We start from the raw sequence: 27,411 nt of genomic DNA, 5'->3' as shown, positions 1-27,411 counted from the left end.
ATATACAAATCATCCCATCTCAGTTGTAGGAACTGAAAATACTGTTCTCTGGTGATTACTTTAGCACTTCAGACTTCCTCTTGGTCCTGCAAGTGATCTGAATCTAAGCAGAAAGCCCACCTCTCTGCTCACCAAAGAGGCTAGAATGTTACTTCTAGCCCGAATATTGGATCTGCTCAAGCTGGTGGGATGGACCATGGCCTCTGAGCTGATTAACACATGACCAGAACACCATCCTTGGACACATAAGTGTTCTGGCATAATACAAACAGCACAAATGACTGATGAGAACTTGAATATAAGAAAGCATGCCTCCCTATGTGTAGAGTTGAAAGACACAAAAATATGTTGCTATAAATTTAAAGTTTCACTTTGGCTGATAGACTGTATAATTTCAACTGAATTCTATTTTCCGTGCACACTCTTCTAATTTTTCATATCGAGATGGATGCCATCTGCCTTTTTTTTTCTCTTTAGCCACTTTAGCCAGAAGTAGTGTGTGATACACTATAATGATATTGTGGTTGCTAAGTGGAAGCAAACTCCATTAAGTCTTTACTACAGTGTATTTTTTCTTCGATTCAGCTTCATGCCAGATCTATTGGGATATGAGAATTTCTGAACATAAAAAATATCAAAAAGAACAGCAAAATCATCACATTACTTAGGAGTTTGTTCAGCAAGTCCTTGCACTTATTCTTGTTTCAATGTAACAAGAAAACAGATAGATAAACTACTAGAAAGAAATGGCACAATCTTCAGTACTGGGGAATTTACCTCAGTAACTTTATCGACAGTATCAGAATATGGCTGCACGAGTTAATAGGCAAAGGTAACTGCAAAATTCGCCCTACAAGTACCTTTTGTGCTCTCACAATCTATATAAAACCAGGCCTTTCCCAGAGGTCTTGCCTGTCTGTTCCCCCAAATCCTCCATTATTTTTGGAAAAACAACCTTTGATTCTTGCTGAACTTTAGCAGTCCCCAAACTGAATTCTTGCAGAATGTGACCTTCAATCTCCTTTTGTTGGAGATGCAGCTCCCCATAGATGGGCTGGCAGCTGCAGGTGTTCTCTTGTGCCATGTTCTGGCAGACATGCCACAGCCTCTCCACTGAAGTGTGCTTTTTCTCCTCCCTGCTCTTTTCTCTCTTATTCTTTCCCCTTATCTGTTCTTTACAGCAATTTTCCTCTTTCAAAATTAGTTTTCCTTATATTTTCCGTCCATCCAGTTTTGTATATTTCACTTACCTTTCCCTCTTTTCCTATCTCAAACAACAACATGAGGCTCGAGACCTGTGTATAGCCAGCTTTAAGAGTCTATTTAAGCCACTTTCAGAGATAACTTTCAGTGTTAGGGGGGGCAAAGAAAGCAAAATGCCCCATGGAACCACTTTTGTGAGCAAACTCACAGCTCTTGAGACTGCCACCCTGGGTCTCGGTGTGAGAGTAAGGCAAGCAGTTCTTTCAAAGGTGTCTACTGCTTCAGTGAAGCCAAGGTTACATAAAAATAAAGAAACCTGACTACTTCTCTGTTATCTCATTGGTATCCTGAGCCATGCTTTCCATTCCTCTGTTCCAGATGCTAATCATGTAACTATCAATTATCAAAAGATTCTCACTAAAACTATGAAATACCTGTCATTCCCTGACATTGCTCTCAGCTTCCTACTCCCAGAAATCACTGCTCAGTTTCCTGACATCCTCGAGTAATTAGGCAAGCTAGAGTTGCTCAGACTTGTACACAACCCTGAATACCAGTAAGCCTTCTTTCCACTGTCTCCAAGGAATCCAGAGCAAATCACTCCTGAATTCTGCTTTAATGATATAGGCTGGCATGAATAATAATCTTGCATGGTCTGAAGATTTTGCGGCTCATTTAAATAGAAAAATGAGGAGGTGTAATTAAATAAATATATTAATATTAATACATTAATATTAATATATTAAATACATAATATATATAAATATATTATATATTTATATATATTTTTAAATATAATATTAATATTAAATATATTAATATTAATGTTATGTTTATTATTTCTTGAGACAAAAGACAAGTAAGATTCTGGTGCACAATTTTTCTGCCAAAACTGCACTCTATGGCCATTTAAATTTGAGAACATGTGGAGCTCGGTATCAGGAAGACTAAAGTCTTAATTTATGAAAAAAATCACCAGTGCCTATTTGACACATGAATGCTGTCATTATATGGACAGCAATCCAGAATATTTTATAATCAATGCACACACAGCCATACTTCACTAGATTGCCCAATACTTCAGTTACTTGAAGCACAGCCTATCCTGAGGAGTAGGCACCACACTGTCAATAATCAAAGAACGACATTAACTAGTCAATAAAGAAAATTTAATCAACAGTGAGTATTTTCTAATAATTGATAGGCAAATCTACACTAAATCTACACTAAATCCAACACATTTTTTTAATTGTGTATATACAAGTAGTAGAAACCACCATCAGAGCACAGGGATCTACAGCATCTTCCCTGGATGACAAAAGCAACTGGAGGGGGTGCAGCACACTTCCATCAATGAGAACAATGGAGCACATTTTGGAAGACAACACCCTACACCTAAATAGGTGTGCTGCAGAAACACCAGTTCTGTTGTTCAAAATGTATGTTTCTAAACTTCATAGAAACATCAGCGAAAGAGGTCAGTATTGTAAGAATGTGAGGAAGCATGGAAAATGACCCACTATATTTCATATGAGTAAAAAAAAAATAAGTATTTATTATTCATTTGTTTACTATTCAATTATTCATCTGACATGGACTCCCACTTTCAGTTTTAAAAGAAGAAAAATGTGTTAGCAGATATAAAATACACATAGCTAGTTTTCTGCCTCTTTGTGGGGCAGCATGGCAAAGTAAACTTCTGTCACTCTCCTATCATTTTTATTAATTTTTTTTACCTCTTTTTATCCCAGAAAGATGCATGAGTATTTAGCATGTAAGTGTTAGATAACACTTCTCCCTAGTCCCAGGCCCCCAACTTAATAAAAGTCCAAGAAGATAATTTGAAATTCCTTAGAGCAGAAGAATCCTCATTGCACAGATATCTCCAATTTCTTTCCAATACTATATTTTTGCAAAAATTTTCACTATTTGTATTCAGGCAGCCCAGTCACCATCAAGGTAGACACTGCACAATAAAGAAGGAAATAAAGAAGTGTTGAATTACATATTTCTTTTCTGTGATGGAAACTTTGGAGTGATAATGCTGCTGTCTCTGCAACTTTCTGGCCATGAGGAGGTCATAATAAAGTAAACTTTGTCCTGTCTTAGGTGCCTCTACATGTTTTCTGGCATTTAGCAAAAAAACTGATTTTCAGAATTAATGGACAACCATGAACACATTTAGTTAGCAGTGTAAAAATGAACCGACATTTGTTAAGTTTTATATGTTCTTATAATCAATCTGGTTAAAAACTGTAGTTGTGATTTTTTTTCTTTTTAAGATGTAGTAGACACATTATTTTTAAGATTAACTTCAAGGTTTGAGATCATAAGAGCTTCCTTTTATTATACTTGCAATTGAAAATCTTTAGAAAATATGGGCAAATGAGTATAAAAATGACACTGAAAAGAACTGCTAATAAACAAAGAGCGGGCTAAAGAAGCTGGGTGGATATAGTGGAACTGTCAGTGAAGAGCAACAGGAACACACTAATTCCTCTAATATTTACTACTAGAAAGTCAGAACACTGCATTCTTCAGTACTCTTTTCTCTTCCTCTGTCTGCTTGGAAAGAAATAAGATTTAACTTCAGGTTAATTATTTTTTTATTTAATTTTTAATCCATATTCAAGAGAAAAACTTACCAACGAACTCAGATTTGATGAAGAAGAAAAAATGTCAGCCTGAAGAAGTGGTTTGGTATGAGAATGTATACATGTCTGTCACTACTTACATCTTTTGTATCACTAATGTTCTTCCAGAAGAAAAACAGACAAACCTTAAACCTTAAATTTTAAGCAGCTTAAAGAAGATATTTGCTAAAATGGGATAAGCGAATTTGCATGATGAGGAGATTATTGCAATGCTATTTGCATATTTAAAGAACGTATGTTATGTTAAATAGAAAAAAGGAATTCCTTCCACACCTTCCTTTCCCGATACAATATTGCAGCTTATAATGATGAAAGATAAAAGGAACAGTAATAGTTATTTTAGAGCCTCTTATGCTGATGACAGTTATCAGCATCTACCTTATAGATCACACAAATAGCTTGGAAAGGACATCTGGTAGTCACCTAGTCCAGCTTCCCTCCAAGTTTAGTGGAGGGCCATCAAGACAGCTGGGGGCTCTGTGAAAAGCTGAAGGAACTGAGGAACTGGGCTTGTTCAGTCTGGAGAAGTTGGTGGGACTTAATAGCAGTTTTCCATTTGTAGAATGGAAACCTCTGAGGAGGTTATCAAGGAGAAGGAGCCAGGTTCTTACAGTGGTGCATGGTGCAAGGATTAGTCAATAAGCATACAGTTGATACAAGACAGGTTCAGACTGGAAATAAGGGGAAAAAATTCACCATGAGGGCAGCCAGCATTGGAACAAGTTGTGTGGAAAGGTTGTGCATCTCCATCCTTGGAGGCTTTCAAGACCAGACTGGATAAGGGCCTGAGCAACCTGGTCTGATCTAGATGACCCTGCTTTGACAAGAAAGATGGGTCAGAGAGCTCCTGAAGTACCTTTCAACCTGAATTATCCTATCCCTGTGCACCCTCAAAAAAGTGTATGGCTCCACCTCGTCTATATATTCTCATTTGACAGATTTAGACAGCAATTAGATCTCCCCTTAGCCTTCACTCCTTAAAGCTAAACAATGCAATTTGTAGGACCTGGGGATATAGCAGGGCAAGGTACATATTCATCAGAGGAGGGAAAAAACCTCATGCAAATACAATAGGGAAAGAGCAGAGAACAACCCAAACATAAGCACTGAGTATGTAGTCCCTTAAAAGACCTAAACAGAGAGAACAGTGAACTGGGGAAGGAATTTGGGACTGAGAACAAAGAAACTGCTTCTATTATTCAAGATCCTTGTGTTCAGGGAAACTGGAGCTTCACTGCTCTTTGTCAATAATTCAGCTACATCAAAGAAACAACTAAGTATTACCATTTTTCCCTTCTACTTGGAAGAATAAGAATCTGAATTTTTGGCTACCTGACTAAGTCAAAAGAACTAAGTGGCATTCTGGAGACTTTGATCCTGTTAACAGAGATGTTTCCCCCTCCCAAACGACTCCATGTATTCTCCTCACTTTAATATGCACTAATCAGAAAAAGGACCTGGAGGAAACCAGAAGCTCACAGGCACTATTCATGAAATTCAAAGTTTATATCATAAACCCTTCTTAAGTGTTTTTTTCTAGGAGACAGAATGTTTTAGCTAGTACTTTTCCAAATGAGTCACTAACACCCTTGTCTTAATTCTGCAGCTGCTGCTAATTTGAAGTGCCAGCCTTCTCCCCTCTTTCCCCAGAATGAAATAAAATATCAATGTTGCACTGTACTGAAAATGGAAAGTTAGATGTAACACTATGCTACACGGCCTCCCAAAGTCCCGTTTACATTTGATTCTTTCCTCCCAGGCCTATACCCAGCTTATGCCCTGTTGGTAACTTATTTCACACTTTCTTCCACACTTCCATTGGTGTTAAGAAAGATGATCGACACAAGTGATTACTTAACACTTACTGCACCAACTTCTACCACAATTTAATGCAGTAAAAGAAAAAATAAAGTCAGAGAGAAAGGATGCTAGCAGTTATTTGCATATATGTATATTTGAAATCAGCAGATTTTTATAACCTAATAGCTCCATTTTATCTTTCTTTGGCTTGGATCTTTTGCCCTTTTGGCCAAGGACATGGAAAGCCTTTTAATTAGAAAAGTTAAGCACCACCATTTTGTTGTACAAAAGTGAGACCAAAGAGGTTGTGCTTTTCTCAGAGACTTCTCCCAAAGCTATGCAAATCACAACTCCTTAAGCATCTCCTTAGGTCACTGTAAAAATGTATTATAGTTGGGGGTTGGGGTTTAGTTTTCAGCCAGAATGGTTTCTTGATTCAGCTCACTGATTGATCGTATGGATGCTAGTGCCTGCACAGGGGAAGGGACAGGAATGAGTTGCTGGGGGGCAGTGGGGAAAGACAAGACTGCCCTTTTTGGCTGCTGTGCATAGTTACGTAAAATTAAAGTGGTTATATAGCCATGGCCTGAGGGATAGAAGAGGTCACAGATACTATCACAGCCTATAAACTGCTATAGAAACTGTGTCAGAGTGTGTTGCCAAGAGACAAGCAAGGGAATTCTGTTCTTAACCTGTAGTAAAATCCACAAAGAGAAGCCCATTCCCTCTACTTCTCTGCAGAAGATCAATGCTTTCCCCTCAGTGCACAAGAGTCACAAATAACATTTTGACTTGCATTTTGTATCAGTAAACTCTTTTCATCTACCTGCAACAATTCTGAAACACTTTTCACAGGCCTTATGTATATATTGAGATCTCCGAAATGTAGTTTAAATACATTTTGAAACGTCTTCATCAGGTCAAAGCAATTGGAACTAAACGTGCTCTTACAGTCTCTGACCATGAACGGAGCTCAGCAGCTTCAAAAGCTTCCATAAGCAAGTAAGGCATGGTACCTGATTATACCAATGTCCAAGCTCTTTGTCTTCCTCAATTCCAAGAAAATATAGTTCAAGTTAGAACTTAATGAAATTCCATTTCAATGCAGGTCTTAGCATTTTCAGCTGAGGAATATTAAGAAAACACATGAAGTCAGATAACGATTATCACCTATTAGATACAGTAAATATGACCTGAATCTGTTGTGTGCCTGTGTTTTGATTGAAATTACTTATTCATTTCTTTAACTAAGTAGATGACTTTCTGGTAGAAATATATGTGATCACTACTTTGCACAGGCTGTAGAAAGTCTATACAACAAAAATTAGTATAGAATATGCATTTTTTGTTAAATCTGAGCATGAATCTTCAAAGGACTACTCCTCAAACCAAAAGCATAATTTAATGAAAAAAATTAAATTGTTGTTTGCTTTTGATTATCACTACTTGGAGGACTGAAACGGAAATACATAACTGTGCTGAGCTATCTTCCACTTTATGACTGTGCCTTTGTTCCAACTTCATTACTGCTATCACAATAAAGTGTTCTTCATTAGAATCACTGGATTAGTAGCATCAATTACCTTTCTGAGTAAGAGTGATGCATGTGCTATCAACACTGACAGCTCAAACTGCTGCTTGGGCTTTAATGCAGTTAAGAATTGTGTTCAAGGTGGCTTTTTGACATGTATCTTAAATAGATACATTTCTGAAAAGTATTGTTTTACAGAAAAATAGATTTAGAAACCAATGCTTTACTACATTGTATCAGAAAACTTAAGTATTTTTGCTTTTCTTTTTTTTTTGTTCCTTAAAGACTAAGTAGGGGCTTAGAAATTTACTCTCAGCAAATTTCATCTTTGAGAATGAGACCTCAAGTTTTATGCTCTAACTAGAAGCAAAGTGTTTTAAAGTACAGAGTGCCCTTTAAAATTAGGTTAAGAATCTAAACAGCATGCTCAACTCTAGTTTAAAAGTAATGAGAAAAAACTACAGCATTACCAAGAGTAACAGTTGAGTTGTGAAAAAAAAACATACTTTAAAGAGCTATTTTATTCAAAGAAAATTAACTTCTCTCCTCACAAACTTATTGCACACCTTTCATGACTGCCTTGGGATCCCGTGTTGAGGGTAAAGCTAGAAAATACACTCCTGCAAAGCAGACATATTGTGTAATTCTGGCCTCTTACAGCTGTTGCCTACCTGCTGGATATGAACTTCAGAGACACTGTTTTGGAACATACCCAGTGCCTCGGGGGAGTTAACTATCAAACACAAAAGGAAAACAGCACTGAATAAATTTTTCAAGCCTTTTCCAAGTCATATATTGTATCACTTTCCTGTAAAAGTCAGTCCCATAAGAATATCAGACTTCAGATCTGATTCAAACGTCAGCAGTAAAGTTGTTACTGAATCAAGGAGCGGGACAAAGATTTTGTTAACATTTGTTGAATGAGGCAAATCAAGAAGTATCGAATTAAGCCCCAAGCACAATGTACTCTAGGGATGAGTTTAGTCTCAAACTTCTAGAAATTGCAAAGCTACTATAAACCTGCTGTTTGTACCATTAATGACTGGGGGAGGAGAGTATTTTTCACTTTGCCGTTTGCAGATTCAGTCTGCAGTGCATGTATATTTATACCATTCACCTCTCTAAGGAGGCTGGATTAAGGGAGGGAAGTTCTGGCTTTTTAAAGTCTTTTTTTAAAATTCTCTAGAAAACATACAAAATTGGTACATCTTACAGACGTCATTGCTACTTCTCATTGATTACAACTTCCATCACAGAATCTATTTGCTGCACTGCCTCACTTGCTCATCCACAGTGGAGTTTACAAGTATCATATCATTGCAAATCACCTCAAAATTAAGTATAGTTGGTCATGCAGGAATCAAATTTCTAGTAAATAAAATGTTGGTCACCTGAAATCAAAGGCAAAATTCATGTTGACTTCAAGATAATGAAATTGTGAACGTTTCTACATTTCATGTACCTTTATCACTTATTTAGTTAGAATCATGTACATTAACATACACTATACATTAACATACATCCTTCTTGACTCCTCCAAACAATGAAGTGCTCCCAGCGCGGAATACCTAGGTTTAAACCTTCCTGAAGTCACTTTTAAAAACTTATTTGGTTACACCCTTCTTCAAATGCATAACTGCCCATGGGGATAATCTGACATTACTTCTCAAGAGAGGCGTTGGTACAGAATAATTCAAAACTGAAGTAATTTAAGGCAAGGAGGACAAACATTTGTAGGGCTTTGTATGAACTTCACTTGATCCATTTCTAGAAAGGTTTCAGCTTCTGCATATACAAGTATTATTCTAGCAACAGTTTCAAGAAATACTTTCTCAGGACATATTTCTAGCTCACAGAAAGCCACCTGAACTAAAGTTCAAAACTTAAAAGGAGCTATGACTGGGACAAGGATAGAGATGCCCCCCACAAAATAAGCTGGCTGGAACATTTACATAAAACAATCATTGTGACCTGTGACAAAAAGTCACTGGCTTGTCTGATGATGCAAACAGGCATTCCCATCTTTGGACTGGGATGTATGGAAGAAGAGAAAATGCTCTTTGTATAGAACACTTCTCGTCTCTCCCTATTTAACATAACTTGAGATTATTTTATAGAGCTGGAAGGATCACCTTACCATGAGCACTCTCAAGTTTTTCTTAAAAATGGTAGATTTTATACTTCTTTCCTTTATACAATGTGCTACCCTTTCTAAATGAGTTTTTGGATAGCTACACAATAAAATCCCAGCTTGGCTGGAATAGGAGAGAACACATTCTAGAGGCAAAGGACGACAACAGGATCAGGTAACTGTGTGGAACCAGTTTGCCTGAAGCTAACTTGTGCTTTTTTTGTTTGTTTGTTTGTTTTGGGTTTTTTAACGGTCTTTAAGCCCAGTAAAGAACCAGAGAGATCACAATTATGGAAAATTAATACAACTTCCCACAATAAGAAGTGGATTATTTCTATCCAAACCTATAATCATAGGCATGCATACTCTGTTACTGTCAACTTGTCTTTTATTGTGTAAAGATTTTGCAATCACAGTGCCTATGAAATAAATATAACTAAAATTAGTAACCATTTATGCTGATTAAAATTAACTCAGAAGCTAGTAAAATTTTAAAGGGTGACAGACCTGTGCTTGGAACAGAATGTGGTAAGGCATTAATTAGCAGTAAACCATTATTAGATGGTCCTACCACTTCTGCTTTAGAAGCATCTAAACCAGAAGTTTCTACATCAGTCTATGAACTTCAAACACTGACACTAAACTGTGGATTATCCAGTGTCTCCTAATAAGAAAGGTTCATATCTGGTTTGTTTAACACTACAGGAAGTTCCCTGTTTAATGACTCCCTACTTACTCTGCCACCAACAGGCTTGTCTAAAAATTAAATGTTACCATTTTAAAGTTTGCTGTCAAGAGAAGGAAAATAAGTTTTTGATATGGCAGAATGTGCCTGCTCACTACAAGTTTACACCAATCTCCAGTACTGCCTACAAACCTACACAAACTTCTAGAAATATTAGTTCTTTTCATAGGTCCAAGGGCACTATTTTTGAAGATACCAGTTTATACACTTATATGCTCACTCTAAGGTAACTTAGCAAGATTAACAAGATTTCATTTCTTCTATTTATTGTTTCTTAATATTACACAAAATAAATAGAATGCAAGTGTCACATAAATATTATCTATGATTATTAAATGTTTGCACTTTAAATAAACCTTGTTATCTATGGGCAATGTTGCTGTTTTCTAGTTACTCTCTCTTATACAAAGAAACGTTCTTTATCATACAGAAACCTACCAGTGAAATTAGTCAGACTATTGCACTGTTGTCCGAGGAAAAAACACTAATACTGCTCGTTATCACAATTTATTTGTATCTCACTGTGTGCATCGTGTCCCTGAATTCCACTTGATATTTAGGTAAAGGAAAACAAAACAAATTCACTTTTATTTCCCACTTGACCAAAGCAGATTGTGGCCTAGAGATGTATATATACATTTTCATTTGTTTATGTGTATTCTGTCTTGTTATATGTTGCAATTCTTTCCATAGCACAGGAAGATTTTACTCCTGGTCAGAGAGACCTTTAAGTATAAAGTAAAACATATAATCTTAACAAATGTAATTTTCTAAAATGTTGAAATACATAATCCCTTGATTACAAATAAAATATTAAGTAAGGAAAAAATACAATTGAGATGAAATTTAAAAAGCAATGTTTCAGAAATATTGCTAAATTATCTGAACCTTTAGAAACATCCATTGAACTTCGAAAACATTTTTGATGCTCTCTGACATGCCACCCAATGCTGCAATGTATCCTAGAACACACATTCGTTAGAAGACACAGAAAATTAACAGATAAGTCAAACACATAATTTGCCAGAGTAAAAACCATGGCAGTCCCAAGAAACCAAGTTTTGCATGCTTGAACTTGAAGCCAGTTCAAACTATTTTCATTGCCATAATGGATTTTCATTTTAAAAGCTTTACACCTTCTTCTAATGTTTATTTTGTTAATTTCATTTAAGTCCATGGTTTCTCTAATCTCTTTTCGTGCTGAACTCCCTAAGATTAGGGGAAGAGAGGTGCTGAATCACAGCAAATGTTTTTATTTCCTCCCAGAACATATGACTGAACCAGCTTGAATACTTCATGAATAAGACTGTGAAGATCATAACAGAGAAACACAAAATCTGTCTTTAAAATCTAGGATGTATTTTTGTAGCAATTAAAATAGCTGACCACATCAACATTTCAACCTAAAGAGCTATTAGGAATGCATGCAATTTCTAATGAGTATTTTTGAGATCTCTATAAAAAATACATCTTCAAGAAATTCTCCTAATTATCAACTTGTAGTTTATTAGTCAGAAGATTTCACATTGTACTTAAATAAGGATAAGATGGGAAGCAAAACTTCTAGTTTCAAAATCTCTTACCACCCCAAGCGGTACTTTCACTCATCATCCATTCAGCAAAGGTTATTCAATTCTATTATAATAATCTTTATTAAAAAACAAAGGTTTCTCAAGAATTACTAAAACAGCTCATGTACTGGACAACAGCTTATTTTAGGGCCCAAAAAATAGAATAGTGGAAACTATGAAGAAATTAATTTTTCAACGTGTTCAGAGAGGAACCATAGTGACAAGATTGGTTAAATTTCTGCATATTTGAATACCAAAACTTCTAGTAACTGATCCTTTTATATAGTACAAGGAGACACTTTTTTTCTCTTATTTCTTTCAGAAAATCAAGATCTCTAAAACCAGGAAACTTACACTGCATCCCAGATATTTGATTTCATGTGTGTAGGTCAAATGGCTGTGTGTTCTCTCTGCTGAAACACAATAATGTAATTTCAGGCTGTATAATTTTATTGCAAAGATGTTTTGAAGATGTCACTGACTGTAATGCAAATCAATAATAAATTATCTGTACAGGAAACAGTTTCAAAAGATGGTCCATCAAGCTTTCTCAGAGTATCATGGATTTCTAGGGTCATACTCAAATAACTACATTAAGCTATTACAGTTTATCTCCCTCTTCAATTATTTACAGGTCAAAAAAAACCACGTGACATTGCTTTATATATATTCAATGTTATGTACTCAGTTCTTTTCTCACTAATGCCACAAAATCATGAAGGTAAAAGATTTTGATCAAAGATATATTTTCATTTGAGAATATTTATATAGTCATTCATGTTGTCCTTTAGGCAGCCTACATTTCTTTAAAATAATGCATGCAAAATACATATTGAAACTACTAAAGGGATTAATCTGCAGCACAGTCTTTAAGTCTTTAAATGGTTACCAACTGTACTATTTAGGCTGATGTAAATTATTACATTCAAGAGATTAGTTATATCAAATCACCTATAGACCTTCATCATATTTCTATCAATTTCTCTACATATGAAAGCACATTTCAAAGCCTCCTTGTTGCTGACTCACAAAATCTCATGACTATCAAACTGACTTACTTTTCAGCCAAGCAGTATAAATTATATTTCAAAATACATTAATACAGAACACAATAGATAGAAGAGCCTATCAAGCGTGCAGATAAAGAGAAGGGAATTCTTGTCCTGTCATTGCCACACCACGGGCTGGACACTTCTATGGGGGAAAAAAAAAAACAAAACAACAAACCCACACCAAACAAAAACCCCACCAAAGCCCCCCCACACACATCACAGTTATAGCCTCTTAAAAAGTTCACAGTGAAACCTCATATGGGTCTGTTTTGATTTGTAAGGAGTGACACTGGTGTTTGGAGAAGCTTATGCTAAATGTTCCAGACAGCTGATGCAACCACCTCTGCATCTGCCAGTTTGCAGCATGATGCTTCCAGAGCAGTGGGGCTGGCTGCCCTTACGGACTTGACGGGGAAAGGAAAAAAAAAAAAAAAAAAGAGAAGAAAAAAAAAAAGGGAAAAAAAAAGGAAAAAAAAGAAAGGGGAAAAAAAAAAAAAAAAGCGGCGACCCACATCAACTACTAACACCAATTTTCCCGCAAACATCTACCCGTGGACAACATTAACCATCAGCAGTAGGACCCCTAATCCATTTTTAATACAGTTTCTAAACTGCGAGGTGGCGGCTCATAAAGGTCCAGCTCCACAGACAATGAGGATCCATCCGAGTCCAGCAGCCTCCTCAGCCTCCGTATTTAAGTGGAATTACGGCCATCCCCATCACAGTAATCAGCACTCCCTGACACCCCCACAATGTCAAGGCACTCCCGCCCCAGCCCAAAGCGCAGCTACCGACAGCGGAGAACCCCAGTTTGGGCCCCGCCGGCTAAAGTTTGGGTCGCTTCCCTGCCTGCAAGGAGGCTGCGCCAGGTGAAGGCGGCAGGAACGGGGCCCCGCGGGCTCCGCAGAGCTCCGCTGTGCAGCGGGGTGGCCGGGGACGCAGTTGGGAAGGAGGAGACACGCCGAGAGCCCCGGGGAAGAGGAGGGACCGCCGGAGGGAGGGGGAAAGCGAGAGGGAAGGAGACGGGTCGGAGACGGCACAGACGGCACGGACGGGAGCGAAGGGAACGGGTGGGAGTCCAGGGGGCAGCTCGGCAGCTGCGGGCGGCCCGGAGGCTCCCGGGGCGGCGGGCAGCAGAAGGGGCTGCCGGCTCTTTCCTGTCTCCGTCCTCTGGTGCAACCTGACCACTTTCCCCGGGCCGTGTTCGGCGTCGCGGAGCCCCCGTCCGGGCTGGGCCCTGGCCATCCGCCCGGGAGTGGGGCCAGCCTCAGACCCGCCGCACCGCGCCGCCCGGCGTGCCGTACCCTACCTTCGCCTGCAGATACTGGGGGTAGTAGTAGGTGGTGTACTGGGGGTACATCTGCTGTTTCCACACTTTGCCCATGAAGCTGGAAATGTATCCTGCAGTGCAGGGATGGGGGGGGGCACTTTGGGGGGCTCCAGCCGTCTGTCGTCTCTCCCTCCTGTCTTCCTCTCCGGCGGCAGCTGCTGCTTCTCGGCCGAGCCTAGACCTTCCTCCTCCTCCTCCACCCAAAAGCCACAGCGGAGCGGCGGCAGCGGGGGCAGGCACTCTAGCTCTCTCCCTGGGAGTTCCTGCCAAGTCCCCGCCCGGCCGGGGCCGAGCAGCAGCAGCGGCGGCAGCAGCGGCGGGGCGGCTGGCGGAACGGCGGCGCGGGCAGCGCTCGGGGCGGGCGCGGCGGCGGCGGTGGCGGTGCCAGGCGGCGGGGCAGGGCTGGCGGAGGGAGGGAGGCGGGAGGCAGGGAGGGAGGGAGGGAGAAAGGAGGAGAGAGGGGGGCGAGGGGCGGTGCTTATAGCCCCTCTCGGCGTCCTCGGTGCGAGCCCCGGCTCCGGCTCGGCGGCGGGGCAGCTCCCGGGGGAAGAGGGGGACGTGTCGGAGGCGGGCAGCGAGCGGCGGATCGGCTGAAGGGCTGCTGTAGCGCCGGGAAAAGCCGCGAAGCCCGGCGGGGAGAGGGGGGCTTCCACACCCCCGAGTAGGAGAAGGAGGAGGAGGAGAAGGAGAAGAAGGAAGAGGGCTGCAGTGGTCGCATCCGCACAGGGCTCGGCTCTGACCTAATTAGCCGGGTTGTGCTTTGTTACCGCCTTTGCTCTTTGTGAATCTCGTTGCCGAGCGGTGGAGCAGGGCGCAGGCTTTAGGGGAGAATTGATACAGGTTTGGAAAACTATGTTTGGCTTCGGTTCTGCCTGGCGGTAGAAGGTCCATTTATCTGTTAGGAGCAGAAGGGACTGCAGTGCTAAAATCAGTTTATAGAACAGCAACCACAGAACTAGACTAGATTCTTTGTCTGGCCCATCGTACATCCTTAAATTTGTACTTTCACAGGGGTGCTGAGTATGCTTCATGCTTTAACTGGAAACATTCCTGACCTAGTCAACTGTAGTTGCAGGTTTTTTGCACTTGAAAATTTTCTTTTGGAAAGTTCATTTCTCAGACATTAGAAGTAGGGACCAGCAGCTCACTGTAATCCACTGTAATTTGTAAAAAAACCACATAGCCCAGTGGGTTCACTTCTAAGAAATGTATCTCTTTTCTACCCTAAAATGAACTGATCCTCAGAGTATGAAGCAGATGCTGTTTCTTTGTCATACTAATAACAATTTTTGTCTCTGTTTTATTAACAAAATGTGTATGTAAGTTCCACCAAAGTCCTGAGTGTATTATCAAGCTAAACGGCAAAATAGCCGAAGGAAACATTTAAAAACTTAAAGATTTATAAGCATCCCAGTTAAAGAGAGAAGACAGCTTTTGCGCAGCCATCCAGGCTGAGCAAGGAGAGGTAACTGCAGATATTCCTCCTGATTCCAGCTGAGCAGAGAACAGTTACACAAATGACATTGCAGATCTCCTGGCTGGCCATTAAGATCACTTTGCAAGTTTTTTCCAGGGAAGAAATTTGTATAGGCTTTATGGCTCACACAGATGAAAAGACTACTTGTGTCTTTAGAATACAGCATTTCCCAGAGAAGAGACATGAGAGCATTTGAGGTTTGGATAGGTTTGGGAGGTTTTGTTTACATTTATTTAGAGCAGCTTTTTTGTTGGGTTGATGTTTGTTAGTTGTTTTTTGGGTTTTGTTTTGTTTTGTTGGGGGGGGTTGTTTTTTCTTTTTTAGTAGTTTTTTTTCCAGTGGGTTTTTTCTTGTTGTTTTGTGTTTTTTTTTTTTAATACATGGCTAGAATTCCTCTGAAAAGGAGGAACACAGAAAGTATATGAGTTAGCAATATCTTTGTGTCCATGATGGTAACCTTCTATAAGAAGGTTATGAACTGAACTCAGAGGGAAGATGAGCAGTTCAGAAATACCAGGTATTTGAGGGGGTTGAGACTGTACATCTGGAAAAGCTAAAATGGCCATGGCCAAAATCAGCTGCCTTCTGTTGACTGTCATGGACTTTACCCAGTGGCAAAAGCATACAGGCTGCAATTAGAACTGAAGAATGCGAGATAATACATTTTCAGCATAGCGCATAGTCAGAGGACAGCAGAAATGAAGTTTCAGAGCTTCCTGGGGAAATGTTGCTACAGCTGAGATATGTGATGACACTATTACAGATTGCTTTAAGAACTGCCAAATGGTGGTCTGAAGTTCTTGGTTGAACTAAAAGAATGTGGTCAGCACCACCTCTCTAACAAATTACAGGTTATGGGTGCTACTGCACTTAGTTTCTTTCGGAGAAAAACAGCACTAACAAGAAGAAATAAAGACTTAAAACTGAGGGATGGATTTTGTGGGGATTTTCCTGAGGACAAAGAAAGAATGAGATCAGAAAGAGAACACATATTGTACTGAAGACAGCTAGAAAGATAAGGCTGTTTTCCTGGAATCCATCTTCATGTAAGTAGCTACTGTGGTTGTCACAACAACATTGTGCAACCATGAATGGGGAGAGAAGTATCCAGAAGAAAAAATCTCTAGGAAATGAGGAGAGGGAAAGTGCAGCCTCTATCATTCCAGCATTTATAACTGCAAGTTTTCCAGCTTAGTTGTCATTCCAGTTGAGAATGGCTGATGGCTGCAGTGAGAGGAGCAGCAATTCACTCTGCCATAATGGCTCCTGAAAGTGATGCAAGAAGAAATATGGCTAAGAAAGTATTTAATTTCAACTGTAACAGCTAAAGGTGGTCTCCAGGTTCATTCCCAGTCTCTCCTTAGAACTTTCCCAAAGGAGGTCTTTTTCTCTAAATCTTAATCTCATCCTCAAACATGCATTACTGTTTATGTAGAGTTGAAACCGATTTGATTCCATTTTCTATCAGAATGTTTTCTAATTAAAAATCTACTTCCATTGGAGTATCTGCTTTAATTTATTTAGCAAAGCTGACATTGCAGAAGTCCCAAATTGATAGATTTTACTCTTTATGATTGAAATTAAAAATAAGCCTGCAAATTAATATTACCAACTTTTACAGTGAAGTGATCCTACTAAAAATTAATGACAGTTTTCCAAGGATGCTCAGTTTTTATTAAAATGACATTAGAAAATATAATTATTTTGTTGCAATCGTTTCCATGAGCCTGTTACAGTATTTTCTTTCATTTTTTAAAATAGCATTGAAGGTGTTTATTAAGAATGGATCAATGAAGAATTCTTAGGCAAAAAAATCTTAATTTATCATCACTCAAGTCAGACTCTGCTTTTATCTTTATAATATGTTGATTATTCAGCCAGCTAAGTACTATGAATGCAAGTTGTACAATACGGATAGGATGGCATTGCAGAAGAAAATTGCAGATTAAACCAAATGACTGATTTCTTAACTTTTTGTACTGATGGAAATGTTTGGTTTTAATTGCTTATTCTGTGTCCATAGCAAGGGTGAACAGTTTAAAACTGAAACTGCTTATGCTGTCTGGTGGTACTAACTCCTGCCATCATAGCTAAATACCCACAAGGTTAAAATGCTTCCCTCATTTACACACTACACAAAAGTATGGAATTAAGAAAGAAGGTTGTCATTTGGCTTAATGAACACACTGAATTGTGTTCTGAAGACTAGTAAATATCCGACAGAGTAAAAAAGATTTTTTTTCTTTACAAATATCACTTTGTGAATGTTAGGGAAAAGAGTAATCTATAATATTGTCTATGGTAAGATTTCACTGACTATTGGTAGAACAATATTCAATTCTACTTTTTTGGGTTTGTTTTGTTTTTGTCGTTTTAACATTATTTCTTGTCATAGTTACAGTCTAACTGGTCAGGACTGAATAAAATAGGATGAAAACACAGCTGAGCTATTGCTGCAAAAGCCTGAGAAGCACTGTATGTGCTGTCGTGTCTCAGGACTTTTCAGGCAACTCAGTTGAACTAAACCAATGGTTATGCACAGACTTAAAAGAATTGGAAGAGAAATCCCATTTAAGATTTACAGATTAACTGGGACTTTAGGAGTTCTACCCTAAGGCAGAAAAAGTCAAAAGCAATGCACACTAGGAGGGAAATATATTTAATACACCTCACTTCAGGAGCCAAGCAGACTGCTCTGCTCAGCACCACCTGAGGTCTTTGCACTGGTTTAAGCTGAAAGAGACAGACACGTTTGTGTTGAAATCATTATTGCTTTGAATATTTAAATGCAGATTTTTTATTTTTTTTTTCTGGTTAACATACTGGCTTGAGTCTTGGCAGATCTTTGTCCAATACTAGATCTACCACAGAATGTGGGCGAGAGGGTGAGCAAGTCACTGAATTACCCTGTGCCTTACTTCCCCAGATTGCAAACCATGTCAAATATTCACTCTCTTCTGTTCTTTGTCTGCCTTGTGTGGTCAGTCTGTAGGCAATGCAAGGCACCACAGTCATTTGCTAGGAATCTGCCTTGTGTGATTCACATTAAAGGACTAAAATAAGCAGTGGCAGTGGATCTAAAAAGCAGTGGCAGTGCATCACTTGTGGATGCAGAGAAGGCAGGTACTGTGTTATAATTCACATACAAATGTTAGCAAAGCAAAGATCTGTTTTATACCCCCAAACAGTATGTTAGGGCTACAGAAATGCAACTAGGTTTAAGCTCTCAACCTGTAACTTGTTTGGGTGTCCCCTCACCCCCAACACACACTGTTCCAATTAGCTGCAAAACCTCCTTATTGTAATGCCACCCTTAGCCCCATCATATGGCCTTGACTGCTTTGCAACACAAATGAAAGGCTCTTCAATTCAGGTCGCAGTAGGCCACACTCTTAAGCACAAAGGCTAAATAAACCCCCTTTGCTAATGAGCCACCAAGATGAAAAGCACTTGATTGTTTTCATCAATTAAACCAACTCTCTAGATTTAGTGGCTATTACCCCTTTCACCAAATCCTTAAATATTTATTTCAACAGAGTGACTACAATTCTGTATTTTTACAGTAGCACTCCTGGTGTAACAAGGCTTAGCTGAAACACTGCTGAATATGGCATGCCCTTGTTTATCCTTACAGCACTTGGTTATCCATATAATGCACTGGCTCAGCTGCTCCTGACAGCTGCACTCAGTGTAATTCACTTTTGTAAAACCTACAGGGCTATACACTATTCTAAGACTGTCCAACTGAAGCATTTAACTGGCACTAACATATAGGTGTTTAATACACTTTTGCAGTTGATCTTCCCCTCTCATGTACCACACAACGCTCCCACTATTGGCAATGGATGTCAACAAAATGGGTGTCAACAAAAGATGCAGCGAGACTGCTCATGGAAACAGCCTCTGTGTTTGTCATCATGACTTTGGGTACATTGATTGCCAACAATAACCTTTTCTCTGTGTTTTGATATGTCTGAGAGAATCCTTTCCCACATAAGCACCACATTTTCTGAGTTTTTTGTGTTCTGGTTTACGTTACCCCTAAGATGCACAGCTAATAAATGTGATTGCACACTAACAGTAACTGAGGCTTTTCTTCAGCATTCTTCATAAAACCTGTAAGGCACCTCTTGTAGGTCAAGCTCTATAGGTCTATTTAATGCATATTTTATTTAAATCATCTTCTCATTGATGGCAAAATTTAGCTGTATTATAGGAGTGTGTTCATCCTAGGGTGGAGGTAGTTAAGAATCAAACTTCTAGTTATATATTATTTATCAGAAACATTCTGTGCAGTCTAACTACCCTGGAGTCTCGCTAGCAATAGTCTTCACTGTGCAAGCAGATGAACAAGGAAAAAAATAATTGTACCCCTATAAAATATTGACGAGCTACAAGTCTTTCACTAGGACATTCTCTTTCAATTTTCTCATCTCAGTTGCAGGGCAGTGTTTGCCTTCCCATTCTCCACAGGCAGACTGAGGAAAGCACCAAGCCCAGCCCAATTTGGCTGTAGTGTAGTAAGAGTTCTTGTGGGTGTCTTTTTACAAGCTTGACCAACCAGTTGTAGTTGCTCCAGAATTCAAACCATCTATTTAAAATACTTGTGGATAATTCAAAACAAGCACTTTTCCTGCCATTCAAACAAAAATTAGAAGTTTAATTAACATAGACAACAGCCATCTTATTTCTACAGGCTTTAGGGATGCATTGTATTGTTTTTAGGCTTATCTTGAGCAGGTTCTGAATAAAAGGCAGAGACATCCTTCAGGGTTCTATTCTAAAATGCCCCTAATTTTTCCTAATTTTGGATTAAAACTATTCCCAACTATGAAATGTCAACCTTCCAACCCAAACACAGTTGTATTTTAGGCAAGTTTTGCAGATTATGAAATGTCTAACAAGTCCTTCCAATGTCCTACTTCTTCCACAGCTCACAGCAATACCTTCAGCTGTCCCACACTCTGCACATTCATAGGTATGGGTTAGCTGATTTAATCCAAGTGCTGCCTGGCCAGTGGGCTGCTGTCTGCCCAAATGGCCCAGTCTGAACCCCACCTGCTGAAGCAGAACACCAGCATTCTCACCCTTTCTCAGCTAATGATTTTCATGCAACTTTTAGGGCCATCCTGTCTGTGACACCACTGCTCCACCAGTACCTTTGATTTAAATTGCCCAAAGACTTCAAGATTTGTAATGGTTTAAGGGATTAAGAAGGAGAGTATGAGTCAGCAAAACAATTGCTTGAGCCTTATTTCCTTAAGAAAGAACATGAATAAGTTAAAGAGCATAGGCTCTTTTACCCATTATCACATACCCAACATTAAGTTCTAGGCTTTTGATGTCTTAAATTTTTCATTTAGTGGAGCCAGAGAATAAGGCATTTTAATGAATTTTAAAATCCTTTGCCACATGAAACCCTTAAACTATGTACCTGAACAGAACCAGAGTATAAGGCATTTTAATGAATTTTAAAAATCCTTTGCCACATGAAACCCTTGAACTACATACCTGAACAGATACCTATCAGTGTTATTTTTATTTTCTTTACACATAGAAACATCTTTCTCACAAAAGGACCACAGTACATTGCCATTTTGAATCAGTTTGTGTATTTGAGCTTCATCTACAATTTATCATGTTTAGATTTATCACAAACTATTTGTAAATGCTGAGCACTCAGACCCATGCACATGCAAATTAACACAGTGCAATACATCATCAGAGCTAATAGATCCTGTGTTCCTACTGCATAATTCAAAAAAACATTAAGATGTCATCCCTCTTGATCTGCTGTAAAAATGGAAGCTTCCTCACTGAATTTGAATCCATTTCTGTCTTCTAGATCCTCAGTCGAGCTGGGCTGATTCATTCTAGCAGCTGACCTTGCCATAGAAGCCCTAGCATTCCCTGCTAAAATAGTTCTCAAGTCATACAACACTGACAAAGCAGAGTTGAGCAATTTAATTTATTTTTCTCCGTTTGGCACAGACAGTAACGTTGATGTTGATGAGAATTAGTGGAACTAAGAGCAAGGCCTATCTAGATGTCCCACTTAGAATGTTTGTATTAGGGGATTAAATTAGGGTTTTTTCTTATATCTCAAAATAGTGTAAAAGTGTCAACCTGATAAACTGAGAATCCTCTGGGTTCCTTTTGTGCTGTTTCAAGACATGCTAATTTACACGTTAGCAAGACTAAGAAGATAAATTCTTTTTTATTTAATTTGCAATATTTAGGATGTTCCTGTCCTTTTACTGTACTGTTATGTCACCATACTTTTTAATCCATCTTCACAACCCATTCTCTGAACCCATTTTTTGAGCCCATTCACAGTCAGGAAACTGACATGTTGAGGAACTAGAGGACTTTTACAAGACTATATAGGATATACATTTTGTTGCAAATAGCATAAATAAAATAAAAATAAAATAGCTCTCTAGCTCTCTAGTTTTACATCAGCTTTATTTCTGATGTTGGTCTTAAAATAAGTGAAAAAATGCACCCAAAAAAGCTTTGACTACTCACCAATATATATATAACCATTTTGTATCTTTCCTGTTTCCATAACTATCAGTCTCATTTTACTATAGTTCTTCATTTCTTTAGAATTTCATGCATGTCAGTAACACTGTGATAACAAAAATGTGTTTCAGATATACACAGAAATATTCTTAGCATTTAAATTTCTTTCCAAGTCTTCTGTTTCACAACAATGCTATATAAACCAATGTGTATTTATTTTGCTGGGAAGTTATCCAAATAAAAATATTGCCTTTCCAGTTCTGGTCTCTGGGGCTTTAATCCACTGAGAAACTTAAGAGAGTACTTACTGGTCGTGGGATAATATTTCTATCAGATGGTAGCAGTATTTATTGCATCATATTATGAATTTTTATTCTTTTTTGTATAATTTGATGTTTATAAAGCACTTCTTCCATTTTCACTGGGGGAGACACAAAGCCATCAAACCTCTAAACATATGTTCCTGGGGGATGTAAATAACTGTAAATAAACAAGCCAAAGTCTGAGCTGTAATCAACACATCTCTAGCCATGAAGAATGTTAATAATTTTTTCTCAGAGGACTTAGAGACTAGCAAGTGTTTTCTAAACCTTTAGGATTTATAGTTGTGGATTTTCATATTTTTATGCTTGCTGATTAAATATGCTAGGAATTCACAGGGTCTTTAAAGATTTAATTTATAAGAGTTTCTAGTTTATTTACAACCTTAGAGTCCCCACATAACCTAAACAGCATGAACATGTGTGGCAACAACTGCAATACAGAATGTTTGAAATAACATAGAATCTGCATACTGGCCAGTTTTCCCAGGCAGACATAGCATAGCAGTGCCTTTAACAATGCTGCATGCAGACAATCTCCTTTTTTTTTTTTTTTTTTTTTCTTTTTTTGATGGTGGTGGGCTTTTGTTTTGTTATGTTTTGGTTTGGGGTTTTTTTTGTTTGTTTGGTGGTTTTGGTTGGTTTTTTTGGTGTTTTGTTTTGGTTTTTTTTGTTTTTTTTTGGGTTTTTTTTTTTTTTTTGGTGGGTTTTTAAATTTATTTGGTTGTTTTGTTTGTTTTGCTTGTTTATTAGTTTGTTTGTTGGATTTTTTTTTTCTCTCGAGAAACATCAGACAAGCACCAGTTCCTGATTCCTGCACAAAAGTCTCCAGGAGGAATCGCCTCTCGCAAGGTATGACCAACTGCGGTACCTGCTCGCCCTGTTCCACGCTATCTGTGCAGAAAAACTGGGTTGGACCCGCAGCGCTACGGACCTCCCCAGCTCTCAACACTCGCTGATACCTTTGGAAAAAAGAGTTGAGCAGGGTCTAAGCCGTGTCCTGGCAGGAGGAGCTGGGAGGACTCCCTTTCCTCCAGCAGAGGCCAAGGCGCGAAGGCAGAAGCCCCAGAGCAGGCAGTGACCGCGTCCCCGCAGTGGCAGCGCTGCGGGTGACAGTGCCACCTGCTGCCGCTCGCCTCTCCTCGCCTCTCCTCGCCTGTCTCCCTCTCTCCTCGCCTCTCTCCTCGCCCCTCTACTCGCCTCTCTCCTCGCCCCTCTCCTCGCATCTCTCCTTGCCTCTCCTCGCCTCTCCTCGCCTCTCTCCTCGCCCCTCTCCTCGCATCTCTCCTCGCCCCTCTCCTCGCATCTCTCCTCGCATCTCTCCACGCCTCTCCTCGCCCCTCTCCTCGCCCCTCGCCCCTCTCCTCGCCTCTCTCCTCGCCCCTCTCTTCGCCCCTCGCCCCTCTCCTCGCATCTCTCCTCGCCTCTCCTTGCCCCTCTCCTCGCCCCTTGCCCCTCTCCTCGCCTCTCCTCGCCCTTCTCCTCACCCCTTGCCCCTCTCCTCGCCTCTCTCCTCGCCTCTCCTTGCCCCTCTCCTCGCCCCTTGCCCCTCTCCTCGCCTCTCCTCGCCCCTCTCCTCACCCCTTGCCCCTCTCCTCGCCTCTCCTCGCCTCTCGCTGGCGGCTCCAGCTGCCAAACTCAGACACCCCTAGAGGGTCGCACCCACGCGGGACGTGCCCGTGTCAGAGGCACATCGTTTGCTGGAAGGAATACAGGAAACTGAGTCAAGGCGAGAGCCCTCCCGAGTGTGTCCATCCTTGGTATGCCCAGAGGAATGCCATTGCAAGCACTGGATTCCAGTTTTGACATCTAGAAGGTTTGATGCTGCAAAGTGCCGCATGCTCCTGGTTCCCAATGGATTCGTACTGAGGGAGATGATCTCCCACTGGAGATCTCACAGCACTGCACACTGCCTACCTCATTATCAACTCTGTTATTTAAATGTTTTCTATTAGTCCTTCCAGATGCTGGCCTTTCCACATACCACCATGATGATGCTTGTATTAATAATAAGTTTAAGTTTATTACAACATCATCTCTGCTTGTTAAATTAAATAAAACTTGATCCTTTCTTTCTTGCCTGCATTTAAAATAAAAAGATTGTATATCATGTTGAAAAGTAACTGTTATTTTTGGTTCCTATTTAGCCCTTCTACTTTTTCATATTATTTGGTTTAATCATTGTTACCAAACATAATAAATTTTAGAAGTTTCTTTGACTACGGATTGTGTGATTTCTGACAAGCTCTGAACACATTCCCACCTCAGAATCCAACTTTGTTTTCAGAACGCACACAAAGGAAATAAAATAAATATGGGAGAACTGAAAAAGTGAATAATAAAAATAACTGAAATTAATTATCATTAATGACATATTTACATGAGTATTTTACAAGACTAGAGCAAATTTGTCATATATCTTACAATATGTTTATACAAGCTATTAGTTTTTAGAGTGACACACAGATTCTTGTTACAAGTCAAAGCTTCTGCCAAAAAAAAAAAATTAGGAAAAAAAATTAAATATAGATTCTAGGATCATTAAATAGACTGATTTATTCTTTCTATTTAATCTTTTTTTTTATTTTAAAATACTATTGCTTCTTTCTTTATAGAAACTTTCTTTATAGTTCTAGTACATTCTTACAAGGATATAGTAAGGTAGAGATTCAAACTAATTGATGTATAAGATACTAGAGGTGAAGATACTCCTAAAAAAGCACATGTCCTTTTGCAAAATGCCTGTATGCCCCAATTCATCTGGAAGCATGTGAGTGCCTCTGTATGTATAGGTGTTCTTGTAGGCCTAACTAGACATGGAGGTCTTCAGCTCAGCAAAGGTTCAAGACCATGGCTTTGAAAGGCCTCCAAACAGGGAGGAAGCTTTGTTTCAGAACACAGTGGAGTGAGAATTACAAGGGATTACATGGTGACATGAAGAATGTCGCTATATGACTTTACATCGGAGCTCAGTCTCTTCAGTTTATCAAAGGAAAAGATAAAGTGTGTCTTCAATCACAATTGCTCAAGTAGCTGTGCATAGACAAGACCTTGGTAATGACCTTTTTTCGGTCTAACATTCAATCATGGCATGATTCATATTCAGAAGTCAATTTTTATGTTTCGCTTTTTCCTTCACTTACTACATTCAGGAAGCTGAGAGCATAGCTTAGAACGGATCACATCTTCTCATGAGGAAAATTTATTTTATTGCTAAAAAGTAAGCATTACACATCTTTTGACACTGGTAGGTTTTTTGGCCTTGGCTTGTGTCTGATGATCCAATTCTTATGAATAGTCCTTTTGATGGGTGTGATAGTCACCCAATTATTTTTCCTTCCACAACTGTTTACATGCTGCTATCCGTAACCCTTTTTGTCCACCTCTGATCCTTTCCCTTAACTCTATGCCTATTAAATTAGTTTACATTGTTGAGGGTCACCTACATTAAGGGTCTTTAGGTCTTAAAAGCATAGATGTTTGGAATTTCTGAATAAAGTAAGTGAATAAAGCCTTACTTTTATATAGAAAAACTCTGTGCAAACAGCTTGTAAAGAGTTCACTCATGAAGAAGCTGATGTAATAGACTTGGGACTCCATCCCCCAGGGATGAAAGAGCACAGGATCCCAGCAAGGTCCAGGTTCTTATTTATGCACTTAGCCCACACAGGATGGAAAATTATTTTCTTTCCTCTGACTCACTTTGCTATTATATTCTCCTGTGTTGCTGTAATGACTCCTTCCTCCAGAAGGAATGCCATCAAGCTCTTTTGCTCTCAATTCTGGAGTTTGGTTTCTGATATTTAACAATGAAAAGGTGGGCAGAGGCTTATCAGGAAAGAACTGCTTTGTTTTGTAGGTGTGTCACCTACGAATCCTTTCCATTTTCATTTGAACATGCACAGAAACACACGAAAGCTTAAATTGGATCTGACTCTCAGGTGGAACAATGAAACACTAATCTATTGGGTTATAAAAAGAAGTTGTAATATGTGCTGTCAGATACGTTTTGTAATGATTTCACTATCAGGTCTGGTTTTACAAGCAGAAGTTAAAAACATTCAAGACTGGAACATCCTGCATTTTGCATATCATATAACTTCATCAGATCTCTGTCAGAATATGAGTCTTGCAAGTTTTACTGATAAATGCTGATACTCAGCACTAGTGTTTGCAGTAATAATTTGCCATGGACTTCCAAATTCTCCCAACCCATTTCTTCCTTAAAAAGGTTACTTGTGATGTCTGTCTCAGTGGTAATATACTCACAGCAATTGAAGTTACTTTGTTGTACATTGTTTGTACAAACTATGGGAAAATGAGATGCATGGAGGTAATTTTCTTCCCAAACTAACGTGCTAGACAGTTTTCTTTTACACTTGTGGAGGATTGTCAGCAGTGCCTCATCCTAACTGCCTTGCACTGGTCACAAAATCACAGAATCACAGAATGTAAGGGTTAGAAGGGACATCTGAAGATCATGTAGTCCAACTCCTCTGCCAGAGCAGGACCAAAACAAGGGCAGGTCACTCTTGAAATGCATCTACATGGGTCTTGAAAGTCTCCAGAGAAGGAGACTCCACAACCTCTCTGGGGAGCCTGTTCCAGGGCTCTGTAACCATTACAGTAAAGAAAGTCTTCCTCTTGTTGAGGTGGAACTTCCTATGGTTTATCTTTAATCCATTGCCCCTCAACCCTCAGTCATACCACAAAAATTAATAAGCTCAATCTAAAACAAAGTGTGACTTCATGAGATGGTTATTCCACAGAATTAATGCAATGGACAAACAGTAAAAAGAAGCTGGTGAACTACAGTTATTGAATTGAAAGAAAAGTAAGCACAGGATTTTAGTTTTCAAGGATGGCGAGCAATTCAGGACAATCTGGCATCATTTTAGGCATGTTGCTTGCTAACGATAGGCAAATATCAAAAAAAAAAAAAAAAAAAGAAAGAAAAAAAAGGTCACTTAGCATTAGCATCCAGAAAGCTCAGCAGTTTTATTGAACAGCTTTGGACTATGAAGCTTGGGAAATATTTGTATGGGTTTGAGAAGGCAGGAAGTATTGCATAA

At 39.2% G+C, this 27,411-nt stretch overlaps 1 protein-coding gene across 3 annotated transcripts in view; it reads right to left on the bottom strand.

Annotated features, from left to right (window-relative positions):
- The window catches only part of RBMS1 (RNA binding motif single stranded interacting protein 1), a 144,118-nt gene extending 129,697 nt beyond the window's left edge, over positions 1-14,421 (bottom strand). The window contains exon 1 of one of the 3 annotated variants that reach the window (XM_071747537.1): positions 13,997-14,421. In XM_071747537.1, the coding sequence (XP_071603638.1) occupies positions 13,997-14,071 (75 nt within the window). In that variant the 5' untranslated portion in view covers positions 14,072-14,421. The remainder of the gene's footprint in view (positions 1-13,996) is intronic. The other 2 variants (XM_071747538.1, XM_071747539.1) reach the window with 2 other exon arrangements.
- Positions 14,422-27,411: the final 12,990 nt, after the last annotated feature.

Source organism: Heliangelus exortis, chromosome 6 (genome assembly GCF_036169615.1).
Source record: "Heliangelus exortis chromosome 6, bHelExo1.hap1, whole genome shotgun sequence".
Taxonomy (NCBI): domain Eukaryota; kingdom Metazoa; phylum Chordata; class Aves; order Apodiformes; family Trochilidae; genus Heliangelus; species Heliangelus exortis.
This window is presented reverse-complemented; position numbering and strand designations above follow the sequence as displayed.